At 40.5% G+C, this 26,582-nt stretch overlaps 1 protein-coding gene across 1 annotated transcript in view; it reads left to right on the forward strand.

Moving 5' to 3' along the window:
- The first annotated feature begins 4,016 nt into the window (after positions 1-4,016).
- Positions 4,017-26,582, forward strand: part of NUDT3 (nudix hydrolase 3) — a 167,674-nt gene continuing 145,108 nt past the window's right edge. Inside the window, exon 1 of the mRNA XM_037844258.1 lies at positions 4,017-4,406. Coding sequence (XP_037700186.1) covers positions 4,308-4,406 — 99 coding nt within the window. The 5' untranslated portion in view covers positions 4,017-4,307. The remainder of the gene's footprint in view (positions 4,407-26,582) is intronic.

Raw genomic sequence — 26,582 nt, forward strand, 5'->3', positions numbered from 1 at the left:
TTTAGTAGAAAGACACATTTGTTGGAATTAATTTATTTGATTTAAATCCATTATCACCCACTGTCACCTATGGAGGGGTAGTCCCTTACACCCCAATAATTATTTCCTTTACCTCTGTTAAGCACACTGCCTGGCACATATGGGCAGTGAACAAATGAACCACAGACCAGGTAAGTTTTATGGAAGGTGTGGTAGGCAGCTTCTCATATGGTCCCCAATGATCCTTGCCTTCCATTAGTCACACCTTTGTATAATCCCCTCCCATATTGAATCAGGGATGACTTATGTGATCAATAGAAAGCTGTGGAACCAATAATGTCACACTTTCTGTTCATTCTGGGGGGAAGCCAGCTGCCAAGTTATGAGGACACTCTAGTAGCCTGTAGGAAATGACCCATATGGAAAGGTACCAAAGCCTCCTGTCAACTTCTAGCCATGTGAGGAAGCCACCCTGGAAGTGGGTCCTCTAGGTCCGGTTAAGCCTTCAGATGACTGTAGCCCCAGCCAAGCCAACACCTGACCGCAACTTCATGACAGACTCTGAGCCAGGACTGCTCAACCATGCCACTCCAGGATTCTCAACCCATGGGAACGATGAGAAATAATAAACAATTCCTGTTTAAGCCACTAAGTTTTGGGGAGATTTGTTATGCAGCAATAATAACTACTACCAAAGATGGTGCTGAGGGGACTTGATGGGATGTGACAAGGTAGGCCTGGGAGGGGGTGGGAGGTGGGAGAGGCATATTAAGGGACCAGGGTACAGTAAGAAAACTAAAAATCAATTTTCTGTGTTTTGTTCACCATTTCATCCAGGATTTGCCCTACCTAAAATGTTACTACAGATGAATCCTGAAATGTTTAATCAAACGAATGCTGTATGATCATCATTCAGAAAACAGATTTAGAGTGTGCTGTGTGAGGGTGTTCATACAGACAGGTGAGTCTCAGTCCTGTGATTGGGCTCTATAATAAAAACGAGATTCTGGAAGGGCAACAGCTGCTCTTTCATTTAATAAATGTTTTTTGAACTGTGTTCTACGTCAGACCCTGGGATAATTGCTGAGTAAAATAAGCAAGGATAAGTGAGACAAAGACCCTGCCCATAAGAAATTTGAAATGTGGAGGGGGATTTGCAAGAAAATAATAACAATACTTTGTGACGAATAATGTGATAAATCAGGACAAATCCAGATCACCAGGAGGTACAAAGGTAGTTAGGGAGGACTTCCAGGAGTAGGTAACTTTTAATCTGAGTTTTGACAGAGATGCTTTGGCCTCTTTCTTGGGGGAAGGGAGGGGAGAGAGAATGCAGTGGGCAAGTGTCTGAAAAAAGAGCCCTGCAGACAATAGAGAAAACATGTTCAAAGACTTAAAGATTGCTTAAAGGTTCAAGAAAACGCAGGTAGTTCAGAATGACTGGAATTTAGGAAATGAGGGAGGGGAGAAATCTGAGGGAGGGCCTGCTCCCATAGGGTTTCATATCTCAGGGTAAGTTTGGACTTCATCTTCAAAGTACTGAGGAGCAGCTGTAGGATTTTAGTAAGGGGCATAGATTTAATCAGATCTGCATTTGGAAAGGATTCCTTTTGCTGCAGAGGGAGGATGGAGCTAAAGAGCGCTGAATGGGAACCAAGGAGGCTAGATGGGAGGTCATGATCCAGGCAAGAGGAAAAGTCCTAATGAAGTAATGGCAGAGGGCAAAGGCATGAAGGGGCTGGAGCTGAGTATGTCAAGAAGGCAGATGCAATGGAGTTTATTATCAATTGGAGAGAGAGTAAGAGATGTATCAACAATGTCTGTCTGTTGCGAAAACCTTCCCAGAAAAGTTGGGCACAATCACCCCAGCAGCTAGAGAGCTGCACTGGCTTAGGCAAGAGAGCAGATAACTTATTCTTTGATGTGGACTTAGGGAAATAGTCAAAATTTTACGTATTAGTCTTTTCTTATACGACTTTTGCAGAAGTATTTAACTAGAGTAATATGTTAATAAGTAAATTTTTATTAATTTAAATCTACTATTTACTCATGTTCTTCCAGGAAAGGGTAGGGATCCCTTGGTTAATGTTTCCCGAATGAAGAAACAGTATTACCAAAGCAACGAATCTGGGAGTGATCTTGTGAGCTCTTGTTACTATATAGGCCCTTAAAAACTGGGGAAGGAATTAGAAACCAACAGAAAACTTCCATCTACTTATTCATTCAAATTTACTGAACTCTTATTTTGGACAATGCTCTGTGCTAAGAGGTGGAAATGTGAAGGTAAATGACTCAGTCCCTGCCTTCAAGTTTACAATCTAACTTGCCTATTATTACCTTAACTCTGCTAGAATGCTCTCAACCTTAAGAAAGTGGCAAAAGGTAGAGTGCAGCTCTCTAGCTGCTGGGGTGATTGTGCCCAACTTTTCTGGGAAGGTTTTCGCAACAGACAGCAAGAGCCATAAGCATGTTCCTACCCCTAGGTCTACTTATAGGAATTTATCCTGAGGAACTATCTGAGATTGGGACACAGATTTATATATTAGGATGTTCACTGCAGTGATTCTAATAAAATAGGGACCCAAACTAAGCTTCTAACAATGGAGAAATGACAGACTATTAGGTTGTAATTAGAAATGGTATTAAAAAAAAAAAAAAGGACAGAACTTTTAATGACATGAGGGGAAAGACCAGAAGACCAGACAGATGTCTACAGAATGTGTTCAAAGATAGCTATAATTTAATTTTTTATGCCCTGTATATTTTTCACATTGTTGGCAATGAGCATGAACTGTTTCTACACACAGAACTTTCATTTCTTTCTTTTAAATTAGACATAATGGCAGAGAACTCTAGAAAGACAACCCAAATGACCAAGAGGTTGGGAATTCTGTTGCATGGGGATTGACCAAAATTAACTGAAATTCCACATCTTATGTGGCAAGGGCTGAGTGAAATGTCAGTAATATTAGCTGCAATTTATTGAGTGCCTACCATGAACCAGGTGCAAAGTAGGTTTATTATCCCCCATTTAGAGAGAGAAAATAATGAATTGAGATTCCAACCTAGCTGTTTGGTTCCAAATCCTGATCTTTTTTGACTATACTAAATACAAGCAAATTCAAAAAGGGTTCAGCAATTCACAGACAAATCCTGCCCAGGATTTTGGGCATGTTTGGGGCACCAGCATGCTAGCTTTGGTCTGGGCTGCTGAGAAAATTCAGAGGTCTTACCCCATTTTTCCTCTCTCCAGAGCATTTGGCGATACATCTTTTCCTGAAGAATCTCTTTGATATCCATAATATATACTCCATATTTATTGCCAGAACTGATGATGTTTTATGACTTACAGAATGTGTGTACAGACACATACTTAGATACATATCTTTCTTTCTGGCCCTTTTGTTTACCTTAGGAGGAAGCATTTGCTGTTTGTACCAATAAAGGACTACAGGATATTTATTCTTTCTAATGGACGACATGCCCCAGCCCGTAAGACTGCTAGAGCTTCAAGATGTCAGTGTAACGTGCACGCCTCCCCCCGTCTCCCCTTTCAGTGCAGTTCTAAATTTCAGGCACCTCAGGCTTGCGTTCTCGGTTGCGTTTAATCACATCCCATTTTTTCCTACAGCTTCCCCCTCCCCCCTCCGATGGACCGGCAACAGTGCGGGCCAAGCGGCCTGACCTTGGGTCAGCCTCAGCCGTTAATTCGCGGCGTGACCTTGGGCAAGTACGCGATTCGATCTCCGCTAAGCCGCGGGATTGGACGTGGGGGTCTCCACCCCGGCCGGCCCTCAGTTGAGGCTCACAGCCCCATGTACACACCCCTTTTCTCCTCCCCGGCTCCTTCCGCGCGGGCCCCAGCGCCCACATGCCTACGCTCCCGGCGTAGCGGCTACCTCGAATCGTGCGGTCCTTTCATTCCAGGCGCTCGTTTACGCCACGCGGACTGGGAGGGCGCGATTCCTGAACGCGGCTTGCGCTGCAAGCGCGTGGTCGACCCGGAGACCGGCGCGGTCTTACGCCGCTGACGTAGCGCGCCCAACATGGCGGCGCGGTCGTCGTCGGGGGTGGTGGCGGCAGAGGGGGCGGCGGCCGTGGTGGCAGTGGCGACGGCAGCCGTGACGGCGGCGGCAGTGGCGCGGGGTTTGGGCCGCGGGGAATGAAGCAGCCGCGGTGGGCCAGCGGCGGAGCCGTGTAGCAGAGAAGCGGCTCCGCGTCCCTCCTTCCCTTGACCGAGCCGGGAGCGCGCGCGCGCGGCCGTCTGGCGCGGGCTCCCCACCCCTCGACTCCCGCGACCCGCACCGCACCCCCACCTGGGCCGGAGGATGATGAAGCTCAAGTCGAACCAGACTCGCACCTATGACGGCGACGGCTACAAGAAGCGGGCCGCGTGCCTGTGTTTCCGCAGTGAGAGCGAAGAGGAGGTGAGGCGCCGGGCCGGGGGGTCGCGGGGGTCGGGGGCCGCCTCGGGTCTCGGCGCGGGGGACTGCGGCCGCCGGGGAAGGGAGTGCCTAGGCGGCGGGCAGGGTCGTCCCTCTCGAGCTGAAGTTCCGATGGAATTTCCTGAGGTGAGGAAGAGGGAGAAGGAAAAAGGACAGTGAGGCGGAGGGGAAGTGGATCTGAACGTGGCCATACATGACGGGCCAGGCCGGAGGAGGACTCGTCTGCGTCCGGGGGATTTCAGAGCCGACCGGCTGACAATGGGGAGAGTGACCGTGGATGGACCCTGTGGGTTGGGTCGAGTGTGTGGTTTTCGGTCCTGGCCTCCTGCTTTTAATCTAGGAAGGGCAGCACCGCTCTTCTCAGCTCAGCACATGTGTGCAGAGACCGCCGTGCACGAGGCGCAGGCCGGCCCTTTGTGGAAAAGAAATAGTCCACTTCATTGGCAGGTTTGGGATTTGTCTAGGTATTATGTGTGTCTTTGAGTCCAAGGGTGGGGGTGCGGGTGGGTTCTTGGGAAGATTTAGGGCATTGTGCAAAAGCCAAAGCCAGCTGTTTACAGTGCACTGGGTAGCCCTTACGGTGTAGCCTGAGAAGAAAGGACATTTGAAAAAATAATCTGTGGGCTGAAATATTTTCATTTTGATTGGGAAGGCTAAAAACCGTATTTAAGATGTTTGCCCTGATATTCCTCCACGGCCCTAGAGGAAGGCCCTTGGAATTTAATTTGCTAGGAAAATAGAAATGCTTAGAATCAGTTTCTTTTTTGCTCAGGGTATGTTAAAAAAAAAAAAAAAAAAAAAAAATCTGGGCTTCCCAAAGCCGTTTCTGTGGTGATGAAGGGAATTCAGAGAAGGCATATGTTTTGTAAATCCACAAAGAATAGCTGCTTTGGAAATTTATAAAATGCCGGTGGGAACACATTTCTTGTGTATGCATGATGGTAAAATGGCAGTTAAAGTGGAAACAATGAAGGACAGTGAAATACAATATATTCTGCCATTCAGCAGTAGTTTTTGGTAGCAGAGCTGCAGTACAGTACATCGTGTTGAAATGGGAAAAGGAACTTGACCCTTTAGTTATGAATAGAAGCTGTAATGAAAGGGACAGATGGATTGCCAGGAGTTGCTGTCCATAGAGATTTAGAAGGAAGTGGGAATTTAAATTATTGCCTGGACAAAAAAGCGAGTTGGTGAAGCACTGATTGTACTGTTGAGCGATCCTGTGTGTTCCTTTCAACAAAACAGAAGTGAATGGGATTTGGAAATGTATACTTTGTATCCTAGCATATATTATAAAAGTTTCCCAAACAGATGCCTTGTAATAGGGCGACTAAGCAGGGCTATCTTGTAAATTATGTACTGTTTTGGAATACATACTTGGGTATAGTAAAATTATTAGTGGTGGTTACTCTTCCAGAGGCCTTGTTCTCTTCATTATCATATATTATGGGAAGTCAGATGGGATCACAGGCTGTTAACTGGAAGGAAGAATAGTTAGCATAATAATATATCTTACTACAGTATTATGGTTAAGTCTGAATATCCCAGTTATAAGGAGAAGGGTGTATAATTTAGTTGTATGAACAATGCAAGACTTTGTTAAAAAAAAAATCATAGAAATTGAGAACGTGAGTATTTTAGATTAATTGGATACCTTTTGCAGATGATAAACTAATGAAGACTTGGTTCTCAATTTTCTGGTAAAGTTTTGTTATGAACTGACACTTTTTTTTTTTTTTTATTGTGGTAACATATATACAACATAACATTTCCCGTTTAACCGCTTTTAAGTACTGCCATTTAGCAGCATTAGTTTTTTCACTGCTTACCTGCATGTTTAGGCTACCCCTGCTGTCTGGTGCAAATCAGACCAAGCCTGGGACTTGCCTTTAAGGATTGTACAGTTTTAAACTGTTAAAAGAAGTTTCTTTAATGGATTAAAACATTTGACTGATTATGGAGTTTCCTCTACTAAATTTGCTTTGAACATTGGTTAATGAGCAAAAGATTCATGCACATCTTTAATTACAGATTCAGTGTGTGTTACTGTTAAAGCCTGGGAACAACAAGGCAATGAAATGGACCCATTTTAGACTTGTTCCATTCAATTAAACAAGTACGTATTAAGAGCCTACATGAGCACAGCTTTCTGTTACACAGGATTTAAAGATAAACATTCCTCCCTGCCCCAAAATTTGAGTAATTTTAGATGGGATCCCTTAATTGAGAGGGATTTTGGACTGCAAGGTAATCTCTAGGATGCTGTTCAACTCTCACATTATATAAATGTGTTGGGAAGGGAAGTGATTTGTTAATTCCAGGAGAAATTTTGTGTTCTCATTAGAAGTGCTAGAAACTGGAATGTGAAATTTCAACTTAATAGGACATTCAACCTAATTTTGTTTTTTAATGGACACTAATGGTTTTAATCAAGATAAAATAGTTTACAGATTGTTACTATTTATGCAATAGTATTGTAAGTATAAACAAGACCCCTGTTTATAAATTTAATCAGTGTCAGGAACATATGTATAATCTGAAGAGAGACAAAAAGTTTTGAGGTAATGGACCATGAATCTAACTGTCTAGCATTCTATTATTTCAACCTCAGAAAACTATTTGCAGGTCAACAGTGATAGCAGCTGAAATACTGATCTAAGCTGCGATATGCGAACATATTTAGGAAGCATTTCTTGTGTTCTCACTGAGTGCCAGGTTCTGTGATGCAGTGATAGAGAATACCAACATGTAGAGCATTAACTGTCTAGTGGGAAAGTTAGAGGAGCAAACAGACCCTACAACCCTTTCCTCCCAATTTCTGGCTTTTTCTTCTATTGATAGATAAGAGTTACAGCAGAAAAATTCCCCCCAATTAAAAATTCCATGATTGTTATTGACATTTTGATAAATTAAAATCTCTAAGTTTTGGACATTTGTGATAACATATTTATTACAGTATTTTGAACCTGATATACAGTGGACAGTCTTTTAACCCATCTCCACTTTAACCATCTTTGTGCACTGAATGCTTCCTGTTACTCAGCAGGCAGCTAGGATCTGGTATATCCCAACCATGTGGCCTCCCAACAGTTGAATCGTGTGTACCAAGAGTCACTTGTATTTGTTCCTTATCTGTTTATGTTTACTGTATTTGTTATTGTAATTATGCAGTTTAAGTAAATATTATGTAAGCAAGTGAAATTTGAGTGCAAAAAAGAAAGGTTTTATGAGAAATATTTTGTATGCTTTGGAAAGACTCAATAAATACAAGTTGCTAAAAGAAATTACTGCTAAATTATATGGATAAGCAAACTGGAAAAGATTGGGGAGGAAATCTTAAAGTCTAGAAGGATTCTGCACATAGATTACTTTATGAATGTCTTCAGATTTTTGTTCTTTATGGAAACTAGAACTGGAAAACATAGGTCATGTGTTATGGGTGTGATATATGCAAGAAAGACAACTTGCAATTCACCAATAGACCGTACTCAAGTCAAGATCTTGGCTCTACGAACAAAGATTAGCAAAAAAATATACATTTATATTTTCTGCCATAGCTTCCAATTAATATTTGGTTGTAAACAGAATGGAAGACTGAAATTTATTTCCTGAGTAAGAGTCATTGTCCTGTATTGGGTAATATGACACTCATTTGTGTCATATTCTTTAACTCTGGCCCTCCTAAGCACTTCCAGTGAGATTTTCCTTCCACTCTCATTGCTTTTCTTTTTTGGAGCCTTTGTTATGACAGGAAGTGGGAGACACTAGGGGTGGGCTTGCCTCATACTCTCTGTACCCTTAGTGGGGGAGGGGCTGTAACAGAAATTGTGGACAACTGAAATATCTAGGAGTGTGAAATACTGTCTTAGAAAGGCCAATGATACAGAATACACACCAAATGTCATTACAGTGTCTGGGGAAGTTAAAGCTGCTCCTAAAGGGCCTGTTTTTATGTTTGTTTGAGAAACAAACATAGTACTAATAGGATCATGTCAGTTAGATTTCTTGTGCATTAAAACTGCTTTTAAAAAGAAAGAATGAAACTGCCCTTAAGGGATTTAGTTTGTTTGTTGAGTTTTTCCTTCAGGAGTCCTACATCCCTTGGCAAGGGGGCATTGCTTCTCATATTCCCAGATCCTTGAGTTCACCACGTGGGATGGGGAGATGATTGACATTGAAGATCCTGAGCTGGCAGAGACTCTGGTGCCCTCAGTGTTTGTCAGTAAAAATGTCCCAGAGGAGCAGGTAAAAGGATGTCACTGCAGGCCACACCTTCCAGCAGGCTCTAGAGAGGGGAGTAAAGCACAAGTGACAATCCCAGAGGAGATAACCATGACAGAGGGCTTCCAGTAGATCCCAGGGCTGGTTGAGGAGTCCTTTTTTGTAACATTACCTTGCTCCTTGTCCAGTATTACATTCTCTAAGATCACAGTGGGTACATTGATCCAGTCATTTGACTGCACATTTCTGTTGTTCATTTCTCCATATCTTTCCTGGAGGCTTTTTTTTTTTTTCTTTCACTCCGCTTCTGCCTGTCTGCTACCAGTTAGTCAGTCATTTCTCCCATTACTTTCTTTTCTGCCTGTTTTCTGAGATGTGAATTCTAGTCTGAAGGCATACTGTAATCTCCGTTCTTTTCTTCCACTCCTTGCCCTAGCACTACATTTTTGCTTTTTTACATTTTTTACATTTTTACATTTTTGCTTTTTTACCTTTTTACATTTTGCTATTCTCAATAAAAATAATGGTAACTACTGTGTGTGAAACTATCCTTTTTCATAGTTTAGAATAAGAAGGAAGGGCCCTTATTCAAGAATACATTTGTTTATTTATTCCTTCAGTGCACCTTTTTAAAAAAAAATTCAGTTTTATTGAGATTTATTCACAAACGATACAGTCATCCACAGTGTTCAATCATTTGTCCACAGTACCATCATAAAATTGTGCATTCATCACCATAATCAATTTTTGAACATTTTCATTACTCAAAAAAAAAAAATTAGAATAAAAATAAAAGTAAAAAAGAACACCCAAAACATCCAGTTCTCCCCTATTAATCATTTAATTTTTGTTCCCATTTTTCTATTCATCTGTCCATACGTTGGATAAAGGGACTATGAACCATAAGATTTAACAATCATAGTTACACCGTGTAAGCTGTGTAATTATACAATCATCTTCAAGAATCAAGGCTACTGGGTTGCAGTTTAGCAGTTTCAGGTATTTCCTTCCAGCGATTCTAATACAGTAAAAACTAAACAGGGATATCTATATAATGCGTAAGAATAACCTCCAGAATGACCTCTTGGCTCCATTTGAAATCTCTCAGCCACTGAAACTTCATTTTGTTTCATTTTTCTTCCCCTTTTGGTCAGGAAGGCTTTCTCAGTCCTGCGATGCCAGGTCCAGGCTCATCCCTGGAAGTCATGTCTCACTTTGCCAGGGAGATTAACACCCCTGGGAGTCATGTCCCATGTAGAGGGGAGGGCAGTGAATTTACCTTCTGAGTAAAGAGAGAGAGAAGCCACATCTGACCAACAAAAGAAGTTCTCTGGGGGAAACTCGCAGGCACAATTATAAGTAGGCTTGTCCTCTCCTTTACAGTTACAAGCTTCGCAAGTGCAAGCCCCAAGATGGAGGGCTCAGCCTTCTAAACTGGTAGTCCCCAGTGATTGTGGGAATATCAGTAATTCCCCAGGTGGGGATGTTTACTATTTCCACATTTTCCCCCAGACTTCTGGGGGACTTTGCAAATACATTTTTATTCTCTGCCCGAATTACTTTGGGATATATTGGGGCATCACACTAACCTGTACAAACAAAACAGATCTCACTCCCTGTTCATAGTTCCACAGTACATCTTTTTGGAGTGCCCTTCTATGGACCAGTCTCTGTGCAAAACCCTGGGAATACACAGATAAGTAAAGTTGTGGTCCCTTGTAAAGCTAACCTCTCCACCTGCTGTATACATATGTCCATCCCATCCTGTCCACAGTTATCTCATCTCTCCCACATCATCGCTTTTCCTTCTCTGTCATTCCCATGGCAAATGGGCTGTAACAGCTCACATCTTAAAAAAAAAAAAGCTCCCTTGATCTCATATTCCCTCCAGCTACCACCCATTTCTTGCTTCCCTTTTACAAAACTTTTCTGTTCTCACTGTCTCTATATCTCCTCTTCCCATTCTCTCTCGAACTCACTCCAGTTAGATACTCTTCTCTACTGTTTTGCTTTAGCCACTCTCTTCAAAATAAGCATTAACCTCCAAGTTACCAAATCCAGTTCCCTGATTGATCCTTCCTCCTTGAACCACTTTGTTCTATCTTCTGGGACATCCCTCTAGTTCTTTCCTCCCCATCTGGTTGCTCCTTCTCAATCTTGTTGTAGATTATTCTTCATTTTCCTGATGTTTTCATTGCAGTGTCCAAGGGCACAGTCTTTGAATCTATTCTCTTCCTGCTCTACACTCATACAGTAGATGATTTTATCCAGTCCCGTTTTTAAATACTGTCTTTACACTGATTACTTTCAGATGTCTATTTTTAGACCTGAACTTAAGATTCAACTCTCCTACAATTTACTTGATATTTCCATTTAGATATCTGATAGGCATCTCAAACTTAAAATGTCCAAACTGAATTCTTGATTCCATCCACCAAAAACAAACAAAAACCCGCTTCTCCAGTCTTACCTTTCTTAGTAAATGAAATTTCCTCACTATCATTTGCTCAGATTAGACTCTTTGGAGTCATCCTTGACTTCTTTCTCATATCCATCTAATCTGGCACTATTCTCCCAAATTTAATGATCTCTCCAACCTCCACTATCCTACTCTAGCCCAACCCATTATTGTCTCTTGCCTGCAATATTAAAGTATATTCCCATCTAGTCTGTTTGCTTCTTCTCTACCACGGCTAATAGAATGATTCTTTAAAAAAAAAAAACAAGCAATAACAAAAAAAAACCTTTTTTTTTTAATTGTGAAATGTAACATAAACAGAAAAGTGGTAAATTTCAAAATACAGTTTAACAGGTAGTTATAGAACAAATTTCAAAGTATAGTATGGGTTACTGTTCCATAGTTTCAGGTATTTCTGGCTGTTCTAATACATTAGAAACTAAAAAGGTATATCTGTATGATGATTCAGTGGTCATAACCATTTATTAAATCCTAACTTCTGTGTTACAGCTCCTCCCTCTTATTTGATCATTTTCTCAGTCTTCAGGGATATTTGAGGAAAGACCATTTTAACTTCATGTTGAAAAGGGGTGTTGACATTATGGGGTAAGGGAATGCTAAGCTGGTTGATGTTCTGGGAGAGACTGGTACCTTTAAATTTCAGGGCTTATCTGCCATAGGAACAATAGAATACTTCTTTTTACTCATAAATCAGATCATATTACTCCTCTGCTCAAAGCCCTCCAATGGCATTCTGCCTCAGAGTAAATCCAAAATCTTAACCATGGCCTCTGAGACCCTGCCATGGCCTTGACCTAATCTGTCACCTTCTCTCTTACTGATAGCTCTATCCAGCCACACTGGCCTCTGTGCTGTTTCTTCCCACATTATCTGCATGACTTGCTCCCTTACTTCAGGTCTTTGTTTAATTATCACCTTATCAGGCCTTTCATGGTCACCCTATATAAAATAAAACCAGTTCATCACTGTTGTATGTCCTTATGCTTCTTTTTCTTGGCAGAACTTATAATCACCAGACATATTATATATTCATTTGTTTATTGTCTTTTTCCTTGCACTAGAATGCAAGCTCCATGAGGATAAGGAGTTTTGTCTGTTTTATTCATTCTTGCATCGTCAGTGCTTAGAATGTAGTAGATGCTCAGTATTATTTGTTGAATGAATGAATGAATGAATGAACACATAGGGTCTGCTTTCCAGAAACTTAAGAGTTTGGTGGAGGAACCAATAGTAGCCAAAACACATGATGCTAATGTCTACCCACAAAGTGTTGATATGCATGTTTCAGAGATTTAGAAAAGTCTTCCAGCAAAATTAGAGAAATTTCATTTGGTTGGTCCTTGAGTGGCAAAGCAAAGGGAAGAGACTGAAGGTGGGTATGAGTTTGGCATGGAGGAGCAACAGAAAGCAGGCAAGTGCTGGGGCCAGAGTGGAGGCCAGAGCCTGAGGAGGGTAATAGTAGATAGTAGAGAGATGGGAGGGCCTGATTTTGTGGGGCTTTGTTACTCCTCCATTTGTCATGGTTCTTCTTTACTCTGCCCTGCCTCTATCACTTGAAGTAAGCAGGTAAGCAAGCATGCAAACAAAAAACCAGTAACATCCCATGAAAGTACCTTCTTTCCCTTGAAGGTGGAGGACAGCAGTGAATAGGATGGTTGAAAGTTTATTAAAAATTATATTAAGTAATATAAATATGGAGATAAAGGAAATACAGTAATTTTTAAAGAGGTAAGTCTGAAAGGACCCGAAGAAAATTTGAGGCATAAGAGAGAAGAAAGATGGAAAAGGAAAAAGGAAAGAAGAAATTCTGTGGAAAATAAGGGAATTCTTTGTGTAACAACAGTTTCTTCACACTCTTCATAGGGTAGTTAATCAGAAAGTCTTGTTTGAATAGGTAATATATGTGTATATTTGTGTATAATACAGAATTCAAAAGATACAAGGGAATGGAGTGAAAGTCATGTTCCACATGTCTTCCTAGCCATGCAGTTCCTCACATTAGATTCTACCATTGTTACCAGTTTCTTGTATATTCTTTTAGACATGGTATATGTATATATGTGTGCATAGCAATCTGTGCCTACTGGTTAGTTAGGTAGTTAATTTACAAAAGTTTGTGCTGTGATGCAATGGACATAAAAGATTGGGGGACATTTTTTTGCTTAATATGGATTTGCCAGTTTTTCTAAAAATTTATTTGGACCAAGGCCCCTTCAGTATCTACTCTTTATAAACACTTACCTAGTTTTATTGATGTTTGGTTATCTTTAGTGCCAGGGGTCCTTCTAGAGTGGAGAACTGCTAGGATGTAGTGATGTAGCATGGGGATATGTGTAGGGTCAGTTCCTGTGAGGCTGAGGACGTGTTGGCAGCAGGCTGTCTGTGCCAAGAGAGGACTGGGATGTGGTAGCCACTTGCCTAACTGGCCTAAAGCTCCTGAAAAGCAGCTCAGCAGTTGTCTGGGTCCTACTGAATTTGCTGATTCTTAAACTGTCTCATTGTTCAGGCTACTCAGAGGAACTATAAGAGTGAACTCTTGAAACCAAAACATCTATCTCAAGGTAATGCTTGAGTCTTAACCTGATAGGAAACGATTCATTTTAGCTGCAAGCCTTCACCCCCAGCTGTAGAATGGGGAGCAGGTAGAATACTGGTTGGGAATTGTGGCTTCTTGGTTCCTCCTGAGACAGAGACCATGCCTTAAACTTTTTTTGTGTCTGTTCATACCAGCCCCTAAAATGCTAACACAGAGCTGGGGATGTGAAAACTTGATTGAAAGAGATCATCTCAGTGCAATCTCGTTATTTAATATGAAATAGGAAAAAACCTCTAGAATGATGTATCCATATTTAAGTGTAAGCTTCAAAAGTATTTGCAAACTAAACATAAGTTTTTCTTCCCCCCCTTGGACATTTCATCATTTGAGTTGTGTGTGCTTCTGCTGCTGCTGCTGCTTTCTTAATGAAGTTAATCAAGTGTGGACTGTTTCTCCCTCATACCTACAGCCAATTAATTTTTGACAAAAGTGCCAAGTCCACTCAATGGGGAAAAAAATAGTCTCTTCAACAAATGGTGCTGGGAAAACTGGATAGTACATTGCAAAAGAATGAAATTGGATCCCTACCTCATGCCATATATAAAAAATTCACTCAAAGTGAATCAGTGACCTACATATAAGAGCTAAAATTACAAAACTCTTAGAAGAAAACATAAGGGAGAAATTTCAAGACCTTGTATTTGGCAATGGATTTTTAGATATGACACCAAAAGCATGAACAGCAAAAGAAAACAAAATAGCTAAATTGAATTTCACCAAAATTTAAAACTTTTGTGTATCAAAGGACAGTATTAAGAAAGTGAAAAGACGTCCTACAGAATGGGAGAAAATAATTGCAAATCATACATCTGATAAGGATTTACTCTCCAAAATATGTAAAGAACTCCTACAACTCAAAAGCAAGATAAATAACCCAATTGAAAAATGGACAGAGGATTTAACAGACGTTTCTCTAAACAAATGGCCAGTCACCACATGGAAAGATACTCAGAGTCGTTAACTATTAAGGAAATGCAAACCAAAACCATGAGATACCACTTCATACCCACTAGGGTGGCTGTTATTAAAAATTGTAAAGTAACAGGTGCTGGTGAGAATGTGGAGAAATTGGAACCCTTGTGCATTACTGGTAGGAATGTAAAATATTGCAGCTGCTGGGGAAAACAGTTAATTTCTCAAAAAGTTAAACTTGAATTATCTGGCAATTCCACTCCTGGGTATATACCTGAAAGAACTGAGAGCAGGGACTCAAATAGATACTTGTACACCGATTTTCATAGCAGCATTATTTACAATAACCCAAAGGTGGAAACAAACCAAGTGTCCATCAGTGGATAAATGGATAAACAAAATATGATATGTGCATACAATGGAATATTATTCAGCCATAAAAAGGAATGAAGTTCTGATACATGCAACAACATGGATGGACTTTAAAAACATGCTAAGTGATATATGCCAGACACAATAGAAAAAATATTGTATGATTCCGTTTATATGAAATACCTAGAATAAGCAAATTTATAGAAACAGAAAGTAGAATAGAGGTTGCAAGGTGCTAGAGGAGGGGGAATGGAGAGTACTGCTTAATGGATATAGACTGATTTGGTTGATGAAAAAGTTTTGGTAATAGATAGTGGTGATAGTAGCATGACATTGTAAATGTAATTAATGCCGTTGAATTGTATACTCAAAACTAAATTGCACACCTTAAAAAACGCCATTTATTGTGGTGACTGTGGTGGCATTGTTGCCTTTGTAAGGTAGAATTAAGAGGAAGGTAAATTAATTCTTGTACCCTTGTAAGTCTCTATCAAAAGTGGAAAGATGAAAGCTAAACCAAAGAGCTGCATGTTTCAAGAAAAATGGGAAGGGAGCAGTTTTTTTGTGGAGGTGAAAATACACCTGCCTGATTACTATGAAAAAGTCTCTGTCAAAATAGTCTTACTGACTTCACACATTTATGTCCCCTGCCTGGACCTCATAGGCATTTGAGTTTTGACCGCTGTGATGGTTAAGAATTTGGGCCCTTGAGTCAGATGGACCTGACGAGCCAGGTGACCTTCAGTAAAAATATTACTTTACCTCTCTAAAGTAATGTCTTATTTTCTCATTTGTAAAATAGAGACAGTATTTCATTATATTGTTGGAGGATTAAGTGAAATATATAACCGTTAGTTCAGTGCCTGGCACAAGAAAACATTCAATAAATGTCACCTTTGTAAGTATAAAGAAAAAGGCAATTTTTTAGTTTCATTGTAACTTGGGGTTGCAACAAATTATGGTGAGAGGAAGGTCTATGGGAATTTCTGAGTTCAGGTTATTGCATTTGTTTGTTAATTAATTCAGTCAATGCTTCTTGGGCCAGGCACTCTGCTGGGTTCCATTGAACAAGGTAGGCGCAGCCTCTGCCTTCACGTTGCTTGCAGTCCTGCAGTGGAGGTAGATAACTAAGCCAGCAAGTTCAATATTTGAAGTAAATATCTTAAAATAGGGGGAGTTCGATGATTCTTGGTTCCATCTTATACAATGATTTTTATGTTAGCAAAGGTATCAGACTGGGCAGAATACTTTGTGATAGTGGGCTCTGTTCATAGGAGCATGCCACTGCAAGTGGTCCACCATCTTTCCTTCTCCTTCCCTCAGGTCCTCTTTTATGGAGCACCTACCATCAGATGAGGCACGTGCCCAAGTCTGATAGAAGAAAGAGAAAACCAGAAAAGTCCTCCAAAACCTGACTTAATTTTTATTTCATAATGTTAATACTACATATCATTAAAAAGTAGTACTTTATTACTTCTCTAAAAATTATTTTAAATGCATAAAAGAAAAACTGATTCATTTTAACAACTTATTTATTTATAAGTGGATTATTTTTATAATAAAACTTTTTTGTTTTTTAACTAGAAATACAGTGCTATGGGAGAAAGTTGAGGGGAGATGAGTTCTTCTTGGTTTGATCATGTATATAACTGGGAAGGATCTGGCAGAGGACTTTAATCAGTGGGACTCAGAGAGGGTGTGCTGTGGCTGGACTCGGCAGACGAGTTCACGGGTATCATCATTGATAGAGGCAATGGTGCCATTGGAGAAGGGTTGGGTGGCTATGGTGCAGGATGCAGAGTGTATGGAACAATTGAATCTTCTGGCATAAAATCAGAAAGCATAGAATAATGTTTCTGAAGAGTTCTGTGAATAATTATGCAATTGGATATGTGTTTGGGGAGAGAATTGAATGTTAATTATTTCTATGGTCTCTGGCAAACCCCTCCTTCCTCAAAGCACCCCTCTTTCTTTTTTGGAGAAAGCCTTTCTTGGAGAGGAGGAAGGGCCTACTCTTCACCCCAGAAACCCATTGGCCATTGTGCTAGCTTCCTTCTCTGCTGTGGCCCAGGTGGATGGAGGACTAAGGCTCTACTAGTTAACTACTCAGTGCTTAGAGTTCTGGTCCTGAGTGGGGAGTAGATGTGGGCCGTGGCTGTGTGCTGATCAGATATTTGTGCTGTAGACCCAGGCCATGGCTTTTGCTGCCGGTCCTGGAATGCCTATGGTTTGGGTCCGTCTTCAAGCCTAGTCTTCCAGTCCTTGCTGCTCCAATTTTCTGTGTCTTTAATATTTCTTCCTGTGAACTCCTTTTGGCTTCAGGCAGCCAAACTTCATTTCTGTTGCTTTCAGCAAAGAACCCTGCCTGATATATACCACCTAGGTAGTTTTTAAGGTAACCTCTACTAATTCAGTGTACCAGAAGAAATGTATGTGTTGAGTCATTAATATTTGGGGGGTGGGTAGGGGAGAGCCTTTTCATTTTATTCATGTAGCAGGTTTTAATATTTTTTCATTTATTATTGTAGAAATTTCTTCATGCTAAAGCTTGTAAAATTGATTTTATTTTATTTTATTTTTTTAATCTTCATTTTATTGAGATACATTCACATACCACGCAGTCATACAAAACAAATCGTACATTCAATTGTTCACAGTACCATTACATAGTTGTACATTCATCACCTAAATCAATCCCTGACACCTTCATTAGCACACACCCAAAAATAACGAGAATAATAATTTCCCTCTCAGCACCGCCTTTGCTGCATCCCATAAGTTTTGATAAGTTGTGTTTTCATTGTCATTTGCCTCGAGGTATTTACTAATTTCTCTTGTAATTTCTTCCTTTACCCACTGGTTTTCTAAGAGGGTGTTGTTTAGTCTCCATATGTTTGTGAATTTTATGACCTTCTGCCTTTTATTTATTTCCAACTTCATTCCATTGTGGTCTGAGAAAGTGTTTTGTATAATATCAATATTTTTAAATTTGTTGAGACTTGCTTTGTGACCCAACATGTGGTCTATCCTAGAGAATGTTCCACGAGCACTTGAGAAAAAAGTGTATCCTGCTGTTGTTGGATGTAGTGTTCTATAAATGTCTGTCAAGTCTAGTTCATTTATCATAAATTCAACATCTCTGTTTCTTTAGTGATCCTCTGTCTAGATGTTCTATCCATTGATGAGAGTGGTGTATTGAAGTCTCCAACTATTATTGTAGAGGTATCTATTTCTCCTTTCAGTGATCGCAGTGTTTGCCTCATGAGTTTTGGGGCATTCTGGTTTGGTGCATAAATATTTATGACTGTTATGTTTTCTTGATGAATTGACCCTTTTATTAATATATAGTGTCCTTCTTTGTCTCTTTTAATTGTTTCATTTTTGAAGTCTAACTTGTCTGATATTAATATAGCTACTCCCGCTTTTTTCTGGTTGTTGTTTGCATGAAATATCTTTTTCCAACCTTTCACTTTCAGTCTGTGTTTGTCCTTGTGTCTAAAGTGAGTTTCTTGTAGACAGCATATAGATGGGTCCTGTTTTTTAATCCATTCTGCCAGTCTGTGTCTTTTTATTGGGGAGTTTAATCCATTTACATTTAGTGTTATTACTGTAAGGGCAGTACTTTCTACTACCATTTTGTTTTTTGGAATTTATATGTCATATCTTATTTTTTCCTCTCCTTTAACCTTTCCTGATAATCTTCATTTCTGCACTCTTCTCCAACTCTCTCTCTCCTGTCTTTTCCTGTCAGCCTGTAGCACTCCCTTTAGTATTTCTTGTAGTGCCGGTCTCTTATTCACAAACTCTCTCAGTGTCTGTTTGTCTGAAAATGTTTTAATCTCTCCCTCATTTTTGAAGGAAAGTTTTGCTGGATATAGAATTCTTGGTTGGCAGTTTTTCTCTTTCAGTATCTTAAATATATCATGCCACTGTCTTCTTGCCTCCATGGTTTCTGCAGAGAAATCTGTACATAGTCTTGTTGACTTTCCCTTGTATGTGATGGATTGCTTTTCTCTTGCTGCTTTCAGAATCCTCTCTTTGTCTTTGACATTGGACAGTCTGACCAGTAAGTGTCTTGGAGTGGGTCTATTGGGATCTATTCTATTTGGGGTATGTTGTACTTCTTGAATCTCTAATTTTCTGTCTTTTATAAGAGTTGGGAAATTTTCAGTGAATATGTCTTCTATTACTCTTTCTGCACCCTTTCCCCTCTCTTCTCCTTCTGGGATACCCATAACACGTATATTTGTGCGTTTCATGTTGTCACTCAGCTCCCTAAGACCCTGGTCATATTTTTCCATTTTTTTCACCATCTGTTCTTTTGTGTATGAATTCGAATGACCTGTCTTCCAATTCACTGATCCTTTCTTCTGCCTGTTCAAATCTACTGTTGTGTCCCTCCATTGTGTTTTTCATCTCCTCCATTGTGGCCTTCATTCCCATGAGTTCTGCCATTTGTTTTTTTAAGTTTATGAATTCTTCTTTATGGTCAGCCAGTGTCTTCTTTATATCCTTCAGCTCTTTTGCTATATCTTCCTTCATTTCATCAAATTTATTTAGCATTAGTTGCCTCCACTCCTGTGTCTCAGCTGAGCTATTAGTTTGTTCCTTTGGCTGGTGCATGTTTTCGTGTTTCCTGGTATGGCTTGTTATCTTAAGTTGTCTAGGCATCTGATTCTCTTGATTAGTTTATTTTGGAGCTTGTTTTCTGTCTTTTACCTAGTGGTTTTCTTGTTGGTTGGCTTTGTTCTCTGGCCTCTGTTATTCAGTTCAACTTATTCTAGACCTCTAACTTAGGTTCTATTTAGTTGATCAGAATTTTTCCCCTCTTGTTTTTTCTGTTTCTTGCTCTGCCTCTATGTAACCTTTTTGTGAGTGGGTCTCCTCAGATATGGTCGACCCTAGTCAGATTTTCCGTCTAGTGAGGCCCAGGTCTCATTGGGAGGGTATGGAGTTTTCCTGAGAATGAGACCCTCCTATGAGGCCTTTAGAATTGGTGCTTTTCCTCTCCTGTCCAGCAGGTGGCGCTGGCCAGCTCGCAGCTCCCCCACCAGTGTAAGGAGGTATGGAGCCTTTAGTTCTCCTAGTGACTCTGATCCTGTCAGGGGCGTGGCTGACTGAAGCCGGAATCTGAATTCCAGCCCCTGGGGTCTGAATTTCCAGAAGGAGGACTGCCAGTTGAGCTGGGCCTCCCTCCACTCTCCCAATCCTCAGAACTCCAGTTGTCTCTCAGGGGCACTATTCCCTTCTCCTCTCTCCTCTTTGGGGCCTCTCCAGGTAGATTCGTTGGTCAGCCTGAGTTGCCAATTAAAGATGGGGCTGGAGGCCTTCAGTAGTGAATACAGAATTCAAAGACTTTGGGTACCCTGTCTCCCCTCAAGCTCAGCCTAGTCCCTCAACCTGGGCTTTCTGATAGAAAATAACCACATATATTACTTTTAGATTTAAAAAAAAAAAAAAAAAGCCACATACATTTCTTTCTTGAAAAGAAATCAAGAAAAAGGAAAAAAAAAAAAAAAAAAAAAAAAGAGTCTCTTTTAAAAGTCTTTCCCCAGCCTGGAAGTTTTGTCAGTGTCAGAATAGAGCATTTAAAGATATGCTTTGGGCTATTGTCTGATAATTACTCTCCAAAGGCTTCAGTTCCACCCCTGCCAGGGGCTATTGAAATGCAAAAAGATAAGGGATCAGTGAGAAGCCAGAAGGGACGAAATGTAAGGGAAAAAAAATGGCTTTTTTTGAGTCTGGGAATGGGTGCCTGCTTTTACGTGCCCCCACTTCTTGGAGCCTAGCCCTTCTTTAGCACCCCGGCTCCCAAAGTTAGTTAATTAATTTGTTAATTAATTCTGCATTTGAGGCTGGGTTGAGCCTCCCTTCTTGCCCTCAGCAGATTGCTGTTTTTTTGTCCGTCCCCCCCCCCCCCTTTCAGGGAGCCAGCAGCAAGACAGTCTGTGAGGTCTGGGTGGGGAGGGGCGCCAGACCCCTGGTCCGGGGAACTTACAATGTTCGCTGCGATCTCAGCTTTTCCTCCAATTCCAAACTTGTGTCCAATGTGTGACTGGTTACTGGAGACCCCGAAAACACTGTTTCATATAGTTCTTGGGTAATTGCCAGCTGCTCTAGGGGAGAGACGAAATTCTGCTCCTCACCACTCCGCCATCTTGCCCCGCCTCCGAGAATAATAATTAAAGTGAAAAAGAGCAATTGAAGTAAAAATGAACACTGGGTACCTTTGTCTGTCTGTTTCCTTCCCCTATTTTTCTACTCATCCATCCATAAACTAGACAAAGGGGAGTGTGGTCCTTATGGCTTTCCCAATCCCATTGTCACCCCTCATAAGCTACATTTTTATACAGTTGTCTTCAAGATTCATGGGTTCTGGGTTGTAGTTTGATAGTTTCAGGTATCCACCACCAGCTACCCCAATTCTTTAGAACCTAAAAAGGGTTGTCTAAATTGTGTGTAAGAGTGCCCACCAGAGTGACCTCTCGGCTCCTTTTGGAATCTCTCTGCCACTGAAGCTTATTTCATTTCCTTTCACATCCCCCTTTTGGTCAAGAAGATGTTCTCCGTCCCACGATGCCGGGTCTACATTCCTCCCTGGGAGTCATATTCCACATTGCCAGGGAGATTCACTCCCTTGGGTGTCTGATCCCACATAGGGGGGAGGGCAGTGATTTCACCTTTCAAGTTGACTTAGCCAAAAAATAATCTAGTCAAATCAGAATAAATGTAACTGACTGGTATTTTTATGAAATGCTTACCAAAATAGTCATGCCCTCCCTCATACACTTGATACTTACAGTTTCTCATTTTAGAATTGTCCTACAGAATACTGAGAATGTGTGTGAATTTTTAATGTGGGTGTCAAGGACTGGATAAAAAATGAATTTTTTAAAATTCAAGTTTATGAAAACTGTAGGATGCTTCTTAAAATATACATCTTGTAGGCTGCAAGTTCTATCTTGGTTAACAAGATTTCTTGAGTCCTTACTTTATAGAAAGCACTATTCTAGGTATAGTGATGACTTTAAAACTGTGGATGTGTTCCTTGCTGTCCATTAAGAATGCTGGACATAATTGATGAATTTATTAAGTTACCTGTAGCCCTTTCATTCCAGTTGAGCAAGTGGTTGTTATGTATCTTGTGCTTTTTGGGGGTCAGAGAGAGAAACTAAAGAGGCAAGACTTAACAGTACATAGAGCAATTAGAAAATGTAAGAGAGACAGTGCTTTGGCAGTACCTTGTGCTGGAGGCAAAATATTGAAGTAGCCAGTCATGAACTTTAAGAAATGGGTAGGATTTAGAGAGTTAGGAAAAAGGGGGAAGGGGGGCTTGGTATACTGTGGCAATTTGTAATATCTGACTGAAGTTTGTGGAAGGGTAACCTCTAGAATGACTTCTCGACAATATTTGAAATCTGTTAGCCACTGAAACTTTGTTTATTTCTTATCCCACTTTTGGTCAAGAAGGCATTGTCAATCCCACAATACCAGGGCCAGGCTCATCCCTGGGAGTCATGTCCCACATTGCTGGGGAGACTTACACCCCTGGGAGTCATGTCCCATGTAGGGGGGAGGGTAGTGAATTTATCTACAGAGGCCACATCTGAGCAACAAAAGAGGTTCTCTGGGGGTGACTCTTAGGTATAATTGTAAGTAGGCTTAGCTTCACCATTACAGAAATAAGTTTCATAAGGGGAAGCCTCAAGATCAAGGGCTTGACTTATTAAATTGGGGGTCCCTAATGCTTGAGAGAATGTCAGGAATTCCCCTGGTGGGGAAGTTTAATAGTTCCACAGTTTTTATCTCCAGTCCCTCAAGGGGACTTTGCAAATACTTTTTAATTTTCTGCCCAGAATACTCAGGAACGTATCAGGGTATTACATTAATCCATAAAAAGTAACAAGAGTTTGATGGGTTGAGCCCTCTACCATAAGTTTTACCCTTGGGAAGACGGTTGCTGCAAAGGAGAGGCTAGGCCTCCCTGTATTTGTGCCTAAGAGTCTCCTCCTGAATGCCTCTTTGTTGCTCAGATGTGGCCCTCTCTCTCTGGCTAAGCCAACTTGAAAGGTGAAATCACTGCCCTCCCCCCTACGTGGGATCAGACACCCAGGGAAGTGAATCTCCCTGGCAACGTGGAATATGACTCCCGGGGAGGAATGTAGACCCGGCATCGTGGGATGGAGAACATCTTCTTGACCAAAAGGGGGATGTGAAAGGAAATGAAATAAGCTTCAGTGGCAGAGAGATTCCAAAACGAGCCGAGAGATCACTCTGGTGGGCACTCTTACGCACACTTTAGACAACCTTTTTTAGGTTCTAAAGAATTGGGGTAGCTGGTGGTGGATACCTGAAACTATTAAACTACAACCCAGAACCCATGAATCTCGAAGACAGTTGTATAAAAATGTAGCTTATGAGGGGTGACAGTGGGATTGGGAATGCCATAAGGACCAAACTCCACTTTGTCTAGTTTATGGATGGATGTGTAGAAAAGTAGGGGAAGCAAACAAACAGACAAAGGTACCCAGTGTTCTTTTTTACTTCAATTGCTCTTTTTCACTGTAATTATTATTCTTGTTATTTTTGTGTGTGTGCTAATGAAGGTGTCAGGGATTGATTTAGGTGATGAATGTACAACTATGTAATGGTACTGTAAACAATCGAAAGTACAATTTGTTTTGTATGACTGCGTGGTATGTGAATATATCTCAATAAAATGATGATTAAAAAAAAATAAAAAAGTAACAAGATCTCATTCCCTATTCTAGGTTCCATGTAATTAAATTGTTTAAATACACTAACCAGAGAGGTTAAATTAGACAGTGTGCTACGGAAGATTTAAATTTTGGACAAAGTTAACAAGTCTTCCTTTGGTCTCACACAGAAGTTGGAGCTTGTGCCAGTTTGAATGTATTGTGTTCCCCAAATGCCATTATCTTTGTGGTCTTGTGTGGGGCAGACCCTTGGGTGCTGGTTGGATTTGCTTGGAGTGTGCCCCACCCAGCTGTCGGTGATAATTTTGATGAGATGTTCCCATGGAGGCGTGGCCCCACCCATTCGGGGTGGGCCTTGATCGGTGGAGCTATATAAATGAGCTGACTCAAAGAGGAAAGAGAGTGCAGCTGGGAGTGATGTTTTGAAGAGGAGCAAGCTTGCTAGAAAGGAACGTCCTGGGAGAAAGCCGTTTTGAGGCCAGAGCTTTGGAGCAGATGCCAGCTGCCTTCCTAGCTAACAGAGGTTTTCCGGAGGCCATTGGCCATCCTCCGGTGAGGGTACCCGATTGCTGATGCTTTGTGGCCTTAAGACTGTAATTGTGTAGTGAAATAAACCCCCGTTTTATAAAAGCCTATCCATCTCTGGTGTTTTGCATTCTGCAGCATTAGCAAACTAAGACAGAGCTTTAAAATACAGACAATGTCATCCTTTACCCTGTATTCTGATATACCTTAGTCCTAACGGGATCTGCTTCATTCCTATCTCTAATGGAAGTCTGATGTTTTTTTTTTCAGCTTCTTTAACAGTTACTCTATGGAGTAATGCTGACTTTCAGAGCTGCAGAACTCTAACTCTGAGAGTCAGGTGTCATACAGATACCTAAAGTTCCAGGGAACTACCAGGTTATACACAAAGAGTACAGCATCTTAGAATTTAGAAATAACTGTTAAAACTCAGGAATAAATGTGACTGCTTAAGAGCTTACAATCTGGAACCTTTTCAGTGAGCCTTATTGGACAGTCTGTACTCCTTAATCATCAATTGCCCAATCCCTGCCCACTTCCTATCTCCTGATAACCTATGTCCTTGAATTCAATTCTCAGAGTTTGCTCATTATAATTAGTTTATATTAGTGAGACCATACAATATTTGTCCTTGCTTTTCTGGCTTATTTCACTCAACATGTCCTCAAGGTTCATTCACCTAGTTGCATGCCTCACGACTTCAGTCCTTGCTGCAGCCGTACAATATTCCGTCGTATGCATACACCACAGTTCACCCTTCCATTCCTTAGTCGATGTACCCTTAGGCCCCCTCCATCCATTGGCAATCCTGAATGATGCTGCCGTAAAAACCAGTGTGCAAATGTCTATTCATTTCCTTGCTTTCAATTCTTTGAAGTATATACCTAATAATGGAGTTGCAGGATCATATGGCAACCTTATACTTAACCTCCTGTGGAGCCACTATGCTGCCGTCCAGAGGGGCTGTACCATTCTACTTCCCTACTCCTAGTGAATAGGTATATTTCTCTCACAATGTCTTCTCCAGTACTTGTATCTTTCTCTTTACTTTTTAAGCAGTTTTTATTCACACACCATTCAATCCATCCTAAATATAGAATCAATGGCTCCTGGTATAGTCACATAGTTATCATTCACCACCACAATCTGTATGTGAACATTTCCATTTCTTCCACAAAGAAAGAAGAAAAGAAATGAGGAAAAAAAAAGGAGAAACAAAAATTCTGTACCTCCTCTCTTATCTCCCCCTCTTACTGACATTTAGCATTTAGCTTTGGTATATTGCTTTTGTTACAATTAGTGAAAGAATATTACAATATTACTGTTAACTATAGACCCTAGTTGGGATTAATTGTATTTTTTCCAGATATCATCCCATTTTTAAAACCTTACAATGGTGATATTTATTCTCCCTCATGTAAGAACTTTATTATATTTGTACATTTTATCACCATCATTGTCCACTCTAGGTTTGGCTAAGTTATACAGTCCCTGTTTTTATCCTCTGTCTTTCCTTTTGGTGTTGTGCATGCTCCCAGCCTTCCTTTTTCAACCATACTCATGCTTAAATTTGTTCATTGTACTTACTATATTGTGCTACCATCACACAGTATTGTGTGATCCATTTCTGAATCTCTACAATCAATCTTGTTAAACCTTCCATACTCCTTCAGCATCACATGCCCAATCTCTACCCTCTTTCTATCTCCTGATATCCTGTGTTCTCCACTTTAACTCTTAGTTTATATTATTGAGAGCATACAATATTTGTCTTTTTGTTTCTGGCTTAATTCTCTCAACATAATGTCCTCAAGGTTCATCCCATTGTTACATGTGTCATGACTTTATTCTGTTCTACAGTTGCATAATATTCCATTGTATGTATATACCACAGGTTGTTTATCCACTCGTCAGTTGATAGACATTTGGGCTGTTTCCATTTATTGGCAAACATTAATAATGGTGCTATAAACATCAGTGTGCAAATGTCTGTTTATGTCCCTGCTTTCAGTTCTTCCAAGTATGTACCTAGTGATGGGAATGCCAGATCCTATAGCAATTCTATGCTTAGCTTCCTGAGGAACTGCCAAACTGCCTTCCAGAGCAGTTGCACCATTCTGCATTCCCACCAACAGTGAATAAGCTTACCTATTTATTTCTCCACATTCTCTCCAGCACTTGTAGTTTTCTGTTTGTTTGTTTGTTTGTTTGTTTTTTATAATGGCCATTCTAGTAAGTGTGAGATGATATCTCATTCTGGTTTTGATTTTCATTTTCCTAATAGCTGGTAAAGTTGAGCATCTTTTCATATGCTTTTGAGTCATTTGTATTTTCTC

Source organism: Choloepus didactylus, chromosome 7, assembly GCF_015220235.1.
Source record: "Choloepus didactylus isolate mChoDid1 chromosome 7, mChoDid1.pri, whole genome shotgun sequence".
NCBI classification, from domain to species: domain Eukaryota; kingdom Metazoa; phylum Chordata; class Mammalia; order Pilosa; family Megalonychidae; genus Choloepus; species Choloepus didactylus.